The sequence below is a fragment of the Sardina pilchardus genome, chromosome 17 (assembly GCF_963854185.1).
Source record: "Sardina pilchardus chromosome 17, fSarPil1.1, whole genome shotgun sequence".
NCBI classification, from domain to species: domain Eukaryota; kingdom Metazoa; phylum Chordata; class Actinopteri; order Clupeiformes; family Clupeidae; genus Sardina; species Sardina pilchardus.
In genome coordinates, this window is record NC_085010.1 from 17,011,122 (window position 1) to 17,021,121 (window position 10,000).

Consider the following 10,000-nt stretch of genomic DNA (forward strand, 5'->3'; position numbering starts at 1 on the left):
AAGAACTGTGAAAAAAGGTGGTCTACTGTACATGCCGACATGTGTCACAGTGATGACAAAGTGATAACAATTCTAATCTAAATTTAACTGTGCAAAACTTGACAAGGCCATTCACAGACTACTGACAACCTTTGACCTCTCGGACACTTGCAATTCAAACATGGGATGTTTTACATTGTACTGTTCTGCTGTTGGCTATAGCCTGCTACACATGGAGGTTAACAAAAAGTTTCTATGGGCTGTGCGGTTCGACTGCATGGTCTCTCTGCAAAAGTATTAAAGGCCGTGCCATCTCAGCTATCCCCTGCTTTGCCATGCTTGCGCACTGAAGTGGGCCTACTGGGCCACATATTTCCGATATGAGGACATTTTCCATCCCACGCTAGGAATGGGATGAATATGTGAGGGCCATTTTCCATGCCGGTGTGTGTTTACCTTCCGTATGCCAAATAATGCTTTGCTTTGGTGATTGTTGCGTAAAGGCACTGGATTGAAGGTGATACATGTGCTGCCGTGGTTACAGGCCAGCCGTGCCAGGACCAGGAGAGCGCAAACAGGTCTCATCTTGGGCAATTACGACTGAGACAGGCTACATCCAGTATGCGGAGCTAGAGGGACCCGTCAGACATGGGCAAATGGGTGCGTAAATGTAGATAGTAGCCTAAAGGATATACGATGTTAGCTTTGGTATAGCCTAGGCATGCCCGTGAAAATGGAAGCTTCAGCTATAGGCTAGCTTACATGTAATTCCATTCATTCGACAGCTGCACTAGATCACTGAAGATACCGAGTCGTTTGTAGCCTACACGAGAATGCCCCTCCTCATGATAGTTGACGGACTGTAATGCAGACCGAAGTAGCCTAGTTCGTAGGCTAAATCAGGGCGAAATATATTCGCAAAACATTATCACCACTGCTGCATTCCGCGGGAGCATGAACATGACATTGTTTTTTTCTGCTTACGATGTCGTTTATTTACCTTCAATTGGTCGTCATTGAAGACATCCTCCAGTACTTTACATGCGATAAGCGCGTTGGGAAGGTCGGTAAGCTCTACCGCAGCCTCCCCTGCGCTGTTTTCCGACTGCTGCATTACTGGCGAACAAACAATCACTCCTTGATGCTGCCCCGCTCTCGAACGTATAAACAAGCTGATTAAATAATGATTACAGCCGGGAGTTAGTTGCCATCACCGAACCTACGCAACAGGACAGCTGCTGACGCGGGACAGCTAAGACCAGCAGTAGCATGCCGGTCACAGCGAAGTAGACTAAATAAGGTCAGCCCGTTTGTGATGGGACAATACTTGTCCCGCGACAAGGTAGGCTACAGCAATACTGTATGGTTGCCTCCAGAAGATGACGTTTTTGTTTTGACAGGCGGTGTCAGACACGGAGCAGCTGGTGGCTTGCTATTCCTGTTTCCGCGGTTTCCGCTGCCAGTTCGCTGTCAAAGCGCACGGTACTGTCAGCGCAGAGCAGCTTGATCTTGCAGGTTTGCCAGGTTTGCGGAATATGTCTAAAAAACTCGAGGTTAGTCTATCGCAATCGCACCTGGCATTACAGCATCCAGCCTATATAAAAAAGGGCCTGAGATGTAGAGCGGCACTGGGCTATGTTGCCATATGATGCCCCCTTTCGGCGAAAAGCTGTCTAAACACACATCACTGTCAGTCAACATAATATGCTGCTGCTATAGGCCAACTGATTCTTCCGAAGAACTGATGAGCCCCAAGTAGGCCTATCCCATGATAAATCCCTTACATTGCATTATGCTCCCCACTCCTACTCCCACACCCTCTATATACCTTCTGATAAACACAACCTATCACAGCAAAAACATTACATCAGCATATGATATGAATGATGGCTATTCTATTTAAAACTATACTATACTTTTATTAGGGTTTTTGTCTGTCCAAATGTGTCAAAATTATCATTGTTCTCTCACTCTCCTACTCATGTCTGTGAGATGATGCGATGATGATGGGTTATGTGAGTTCTCTCAGTAGCCTACATGCACACTTTAGATGAGAGTGATGAGAAAAAGACAAGAGGGACAAAAAAAATAAAACACCATCAACGAAATACAATAAACCGAGAGTAAGGAGAAAATTATCCTAGGTTGAATAGGCTATACCGGTTACCACAAATTATCACTTATTTATTTGTCATTGGCCCACAATTCATTTAGTAACTGACAGGTCAAGATAGATCTGTAATCTCTGTGCCTGCGCTAAAACACTGAGTTTTTCTAATGGTCTTTTCTAATCTCATCAAAACACCATTACAATTATTGAGTTTTTCCTAATGCTGGACTCTTATGAAAAAAGACATTTTACAGAGTTTTCTGTGATGCTAGGAGGACTCTAGGGGGAAAAGAAAATAACAGCAAAAAATAATAAAAAATAAAAAATGATAAAACAAAGTGTCCCCAGCAACTAACTTCAGACTCAGATATTTGTATAGCAATTTAGTGGGTAAGCAATACAACTGAAAAGTTACTTACTGTTTTGAGTAATTTAAAAGAAAATTATTGTTGGATGATTTAAATTAACTATAGTTTTTTATCAGTTGCTTTGGTGCTTTTCTCAGATCAGAATGAAAAGTCTCACAACTATTAGTTCAACCTCCATATAGTCATTTTGTGCATATCATAGTAGCATTTTCTTCTGAACAAATTGCAAATGCTTTTTGGACATGTACTGTATCAGTCGCTTTCATACAGTTCTCTGCTGTTTTATAACATTATCATAAGCATTTGGTTATGTCATGTCAGTCAAAATGAACTATACTGATGGATGCTGAATAGTCGTTCCCAATAAAACGAATAGTCTTCATTCAATTGCTTTCAATTGAGTCATTACATACATTTGTTGAACTATCAAATTCTGTAACAATGCTGTAGAATTGCAAAGAGCATTAAAAATGTGAAACGTACATATTCAGTGTCTTGTACTCACTTACTCCCTTCCCCTAACTACAGCTGTGTAACTTTACTCAACTTCAAATGACTGTACAAGTAGTGTAGGCCTACAGTGCTGTCTTGAGTATTTTCAGGTAGGCTAGTGTCACCGAGTTCTTACATTTTTCTTGCATTGGAAAACACTGAGAGAATAAATGTCATAATGAAAACATGACAAAGCCATTTGACCATCTTGTTCATAATAAACTGTCTGTTTTTAAAAACTTGCATATGGACTGAAGTGTGCAGACAGTTTATTTTGAAGATTCTCAGTTTTTGTTTGTCTGGCACCTTCGTTATTGTGAGTGCGGTGTAACTCCTTCAAAACTATCTTCTTCATAAACAAGGAATGGACTATCCATTTTGAGCAAATTACGTGCTTTTTTGCAAGTTATCCACTAGGCTTTGCGGTTTGCACTAATTTTTTTGAGAAATGCACTAACTGCTGTGCAAATATTTATAGTGATATGAGAAAAGCACAAAAGCAACTGAGAAAACCTGTAATATTGTGTTTCTAATTATATGACAAATAGATAGATAGATAGTTCGATAGATTGGTATATAGATAGATAGATAGATAGATAGATAGTTCGATAGATAGATAGATACTGTAGATAGATAGATAGATAGATAGATAGATAGATAGATAGGTAGATCAGGTGAGAGAGGCAGAGAGGGAGGAGCAAAGAGGTTGACGCATGGGCAGTAGAGGGTGACTCTTGGGGCTAGAGGGTGAGTTGGGAGGCGTGCCTTGATCTTTAAAGCGATCAACCCAGGCCCAAGAACCTCCTCCCCCCTGCAGTGGATTTATCAAGGCAAGTCATGTGGGGATCAGGGTCCAAAATTCACCATAATCCTCCGGAGAAGAGGGGGGGTGGGGGTGATGAGGGTGGCAGAGAGAGGGAGAGAACAACCAGTTACATCTTGGCTCGTGAAGCACCAGGGCAGTTAAGAGTTGAATAGCAGCAACAGGAGTGTTAGCATCTCTGTGCTGTGCTGGGCTGTCCTCTTGTTGAACACAGCTCCCAGTGCTTCGCAGTGTGTGTGTGTGTGTGTGTGTGCGTTTTCTCGCTTACTGGTGTTCTGTAGTCTCTCCTTCAACATGGCGCAAGCTAAAAGCGAAACAGCGCCTTCAATCTCCGGCTCAGAGTTCTCAACGAACGGCTCACTGATCCAAGAGGCAGGGGGATCGGAAATGGACAAGCTCCGGAATGGTGGCGAGGAAGAGGAAGAGGAGGAGGAGGTGGAATTGGCTGAGGAAGTGGACGAAGACATAGGAATGATGGGCGAAGACATGACTGGAGGAGATCAGAATTCCGTCAATGGAATCCCAGCTGCGGTGGGCCCACAGGAGGGAGTGAACGAGTCAGATAAGACGGACAAAGCAACCAAGGAGGGTGATAAAGAGAGCACCCCAACAGCAGTAGAGGAAGTGGGTCACCTGGATCGAGATGTACAGCCCAGCATTGAAGAGCCCGCAAAAACACCTGAGAAGGCTCCCCCAGAACAAACAGGAGAACCAGAACCAGAACCATCACCGCAATCACAACCACTAAGTGAGCCGGAGTCAATACAAGAACCAGAGCCCACTCCTGCACAGGATGAGTTACGTGAGCAAGAGACGAGAGTCGAACTGGAGCAGGAGCTGCAGCAGCCACATGATGGGTTGGAAGAAGCCGTTGAAGAAGCCATTGAACAGCCATTGAAGCAGGAGGAGGAGGAAAATAAGCCCGAACCACATGCTGATGAGCAGAATAAGGAACAAGAAAAGGAGGAGAGCAAGATAGCTGGAATCCAAGGATCTACCAGCGAGGCAAGTACCGTCTACGCAGTTACTAACCTGGTAGTGGAATATGAAGAAAAAGTTCAGGATGTGGAGCAGGTTAAATCGGATGTTGTCGAGCATATGGAAGCTGTGCAGGATACCGTGCGGGATCAAAGGGTTAAGGGGGCACAGGAGCAATCAACTGCGGCCATTGTTGAAGAGTTGGCAGTGAGCGAACTGGCAGCTGTACAGCAAGAGGCACAAACGCAGCCAACAGGATTGACTAATGACAAGGTACAGGCACAGGTTGATGTTGTGCAGCCAGCAGAAACAGAGGTAATCCCTCCGCCAGAGAGCAGGACAACAACAGGCCTAGAGGCCGCAGAGCCCTCCGGTAAAGACGACAAACGTGAGCCAGAACATGTGGCAGCTACAGAGGAACCAGAGAAGGTTGTTGTTGAGCCTGAAGTGGCTGTTGAGACGACAGAGATGTTTGAAGTTAAAAGTGGGGAGGAGATAGAGGAAGGAGTGGAGGAGAGCAGCCCAGAGACAGGTGGAATCGTGCCACTACAACACGCTGACGCCGAGGAACCAAAGGTGTCTGAAACCACTCCTGTACCCCTGCCCGAACCAGCAGTGCCTGACATAGAGACAGCTACAGCAGTGACAGAACAGCTGGAAACGTCAGACGCACAAGAACTAGAGGTTCCTGAAGCCACTCCTGTACTCCTGCCAGCACCAGACGCACAAGAACTAGAGGTGCCTGAAGCCACCCCTGTACCCCTGCCAGCACCAGACGCACAAGAACTAGAGGTTCCTGAAGCCACCCCTGTACCCCTGCCAGCACCAGACGCACAAGAACTAGAGGTTCCTGAAGCCACTCCTGTACCCCTGCCAGCACCAGACGCACAAGAACTAGAGGTTCCTGAAGCCACTCCTGTACCCCTGCCAGCACCAGACGCACAAGAACTAGAGGTTCCTGAAGCCACTCCTGTACCCCTGCCAGCACCAGACGCACAAGAACTAGAGGTTCCCGAAGCCACTCCTGTACCCCTGGCAGCACCAGATGTGCAAGAACCTGCATTGTCTGAGACTGAGACAGCTACAGCAGTGACAGAACAGCTGGAAACGTCAGATGCACATGAACCAGAGGCAGCCATCGGTACCACATTACCACCAGTCTCCATATCACCACCAGAGCCCACACCACCACCACCAGAGCACACCACAGAGAAAACAGCAACAGAACATCAAGATGCAGAAGCTGTGACAGAAGAGAGCCTTGAGTTACTGGAGGAGGGTGTCGAGGTGGAAGAGGTTGAGCATGAGTTAGTGGTACAGATAACTGAGACCGAGCCTGTGGTACAGATAACTGAGACCGAGCCTGTAGAGAGAGTAGAGGTGGGCGAGGACAAGATAAAGGCAACTGAGGAGGAACCCATGCAGAAGGGAGAGACTATCAAGACACCTGAGGAGATGCCTGTGCAGAAGAGGGAGGAGAGAGCGTCTGTGAAGAGAGCCATGGAAGAGCGTGCGAGAGAAATAGAGGTGTACACGGACATCTCATTATCTGGGCAGCCCCAGTCAGAGCAGCAGCCACTGGCTACTACTACTGAAGAGGATCAGGCAGGAGCTTTAGCAGAGGGGGCGGGCAGGGATGCAGAGCCAAAGCATGTCAGTCCGGTGGATTTGCCAGTGTCGGTGGAGGCAGAGCGGCAGGTGGTGGAAGAGCCTAAAGAGGTTACCCGAGATGAGCCTGCCCCTGCGGAGAGGGAGGCGACAGCGAAGGAGGGATCGAGCAGAGAGGAGACGCCGCAGCCAATCACAGTCGTGACAGGTGAGCAGGCAACGGTGGAGGGAGGTGCCGACAGGAAGGAAGACGAGCCAGTGCAGGCCACTGACAAGCAGCCCACTGCGGCACCTGAAGAGGAGGAGGGGAGGAGGAAGATAGAAGAGCTGAAGAAAGCCATCCTGAAGGCAAGAGGCGAGTCGAGGAGGAGGAGCCGGGTGTCGGAGACGCCACAGGAAGACACTGTGCCCTCGTGGGTTCGTGCGAGACGCAAGTCGGAGGAACAGGAGCGCCTGGAAGCCTCAGGTGAAGGAATCGTAACAGCTACTTCTCCAGCAGCAGCAGCAGTGGCTCCAGCTTCAGCTCCAACACTTCCTCCACCACCACCACCACCACCCCTAGCAACGCCAGCAGCACCACCACCACCACCACTAGCATCGCCACCACCACCACCCCTAGCAACGCCAGCACCACCACCCCCACCCCCAGCAGCACCAGCACCAAAGGCACCTCCATCACCTGTGACTTCTGCTGCCACCACCACCACCACCTCTACTAGCATCCCCTTCAGAGAAAAGCAGGTCAGATTTGAGAACGGGTTGCCCGGGCCAGAGATTGCCGTGCTGACCATTAGAAGGCCGACCCAGAGGCCAAAGAGAAAGGAGGCCAGACAAAACGTGACAGAGAAGGACAAGGAGGGGAAGGAGAAAGACAAGGAGAAGGTCGAGAAGAGCCAAACAGAGCCAGCGAAGGGGGTCCTCAAAAAGTCTGTGAGAATGGAGAGCCCTTTACCTCAGGAGGATGAGCAGGACTCAAGCGCAAGTTCTGATTCCCAGGACTATGAGATATCCCTCTATGTCAAGGTAAGCATGTACTCACCACCACAAATGTCCCTTTGTATGTGTGTGTGTGTGTGTGTGTGTGTGTGTGTGTGTGTGAGAGAGAGAGAGAGAGAGTGTGTGAGTGTTTGTGTTTGTGAGTGGACCAAAAAGTGGTGCTGGCTGCCAGCAATGTATTATAAATGCTCATTTTTTTTAAAGAAGTATGTCATGAGAACAGTGCTGAGCCCTCCAGTGTGTGTGTGTGTGAGTCATGGTACTAATAGTGTTAGAGACCACATGGGTCAGTGACCACTAAATGGAAGCTATCTCTGTCCATGAGTCATTTAATCCTCAGGAAGTGTTGGCAGTGTCATTGTTGAAGGTGGGGGGAGAGTTCAACTTGATGTATGGCTGTCCTATTTTAAAGGACTTAATGTTGTTTCATTGTTCCCATTCCTCATCATGCTAATGCTAACAACAGTAGCATAGCATCGTTAGCTTTATCAGCATTAGCGTGTCAGTCAGGAGGACAGGAGGTCTCTAATGTAGTCACCTACATTAGTGTTTCAGCAGATAATTGCCTTACTGTCTGGACACAGGGATATCTGGTCTGGTCAGTTGGTCAGGTAGTTAAGAGGAGATAAGCCCATCCTGTTTGATGGGAGGCACCAATTCGTTTGTGAAAGTTTCAGAATAGAAACGAAACGACACAAACAAACATTAACTGTCATCACAATAAAAACAAAACCGAGGAAAAACGTTGTACACCCCTTAATGAAAGTAAAATAAAAGAGATGGGAGGCACCATGAGCTCTATCACTATACCAGAAGATGCATCTTTGAACCTGAAAGGTCATGTGATACAAATGAGTTCAACATTTCCAGTGTGAATATGGTTAGCTCTACCACCCATTTAGTTTGGAAGAAAGCATTCAAAGTTATTTCACTGGAAAAAGGATATAAAAGATTTTTTTTCCAAACAAATGTGCCAGTATTTCATCTGAACCTTTCTAAAAGTCAGTGATATGATCAATAGCCTACCTATGTTCAGCGAAATGCTAAAAACACTCTTCCTTATGGTTACTTAAATGTACAGGTCGACAGATCAGCCATAGTGTGTTCCATCCAATGAGAGAGAGAGAGATTTTTTTCTCAGAAATTTTGAATAGCAACTGGACATAAACCTCTTGTCCACTGTGCTGACAGTCAGGTGGGATCGTGAGACGTGTGCTTTTTCCCATGATCAAAGAGAACTCTATGTGTTTGCAGGAACACAGAGGGTCAAAGGTGAAGTACTTAAGCCCTCGTGGTGGCTACTCACATGTCTGGCAGGTGAAGGCTACTTCTCTGTGTGACAAGCAAACACAACAATTGGAGACAATATTTTGGAACAATTAGTCATTTTTATATCAGAAATATTATAGAGGTTCAGGAAATAAGGACATAGGCTCCTGGGCTTAGCCTGGTCCTGGGTCCTGATATATTATACATTAGTGACATAAGCTGGCCTGTATTAGAGGAAAACGTGTGAATGGGTTGTTTTGTTTAGATTTTGAGTTTGGTTGGAGACTGGAATGCATTCCGTCTTTTCACATCACTGTCATTGTTTCTGTAGAGAGATTTTCAAGTCTGAAAGCTTATTATTTCTGTTTTGACAAAGAACTTGATGTCCACTTGCCTATTCAAACATGAATAGAATCTTTGATACTGACATATGTTGTTTTAGAAACGTATGCTGTAGATATAATTATATCCACTAAGTCCATTTTTATCCCCATACCCTTCTCTAAACAGACAAGAACAGTCAAGTGTGAAAGTCGTCAGTGTGTACTGTACTTCAGTGTTGCTGAGGAGTGATTCATTTGTAAATTCAAATGTTTTGTAGGCATTTCTTTTTTTCCATTTTCCATTACGTTTGCTGTCAGTCAGACTTCAGCTGCTATCCAATTAGAACTGCAGAGCATCGAGCAGCTACTGTGCTGAGAATGTGATTGTGAAGGGACAGACAAGTTATGAAACATGTCACTACGGGCAGTCATGTATTAGGGACAGCTGTGGAAAAATCCTGTGCAGGAATGATTGGCACATTGACAGTAAGCTGTGCTGCCTCAAAAAGAAAGTTGAGCAGTCAGGTTTCAACCCTCAGTGGCAAAGCTTCAACGGCAAGCTGCCTTCAGACAGGTATTTATGTCATGAGGTACTATCATACCCTACGAGTATAGGATGCGATAGTAATGGATTCCTTGACTTCTCTGGCAAGGTGTACAAGTCGTGCACACAGGTCAGCATGTCAATGGCTCTCATGGTGAGTTGTGTGTTTGCGTGAGATGAGATCTAAATGGGATTTCCTTGTGTCATCATCCCCTTTGTGCCTGATGGTCACTTTGCATACTTACCAGGGCTTCCTGCACGCTTGATTCAGACACAACATGTTGAATCTGTGAAGTTCATAGAAATAACATTCAGAATTTTTTTTTTGCCACAATAGATTACATATCTTATACCTTTTCTTATCGGATGCATGCGTGTAATGTTAATGACTAGTAAGGACAATGTCTACATTTTAGACAGTGTAATTTCCCAGATGTACAAACTGTACAATTCATATGGAAAGCATAGGCACCACACCAATTCGTAACTTCAACAGACAACACACAATGC

The 10,000-nt window shown here is 46.0% G+C and overlaps 2 protein-coding genes across 2 annotated transcripts in view; one reads left to right on the top strand and one right to left on the bottom strand.

Annotated features, from left to right (window-relative positions):
• The window catches only part of rcan1b (regulator of calcineurin 1b), an 11,321-nt gene extending 9,797 nt beyond the window's left edge, over positions 1 to 1,524 (bottom strand). The window contains exon 1 of the mRNA XM_062517834.1: positions 980 to 1,524. Coding sequence (XP_062373818.1) covers positions 980 to 1,093 — 114 coding nt within the window. The 5' untranslated portion in view covers positions 1,094 to 1,524. The remainder of the gene's footprint in view (positions 1 to 979) is intronic.
• Positions 514 to 10,000, top strand: part of LOC134061975 (chloride intracellular channel protein 4) — an 18,570-nt gene continuing 9,083 nt past the window's right edge. The window contains exon 1 of the mRNA XM_062517833.1: positions 514 to 639. Coding sequence (XP_062373817.1) covers positions 628 to 639 — 12 coding nt within the window. The 5' untranslated portion in view covers positions 514 to 627. The remainder of the gene's footprint in view (positions 640 to 10,000) is intronic.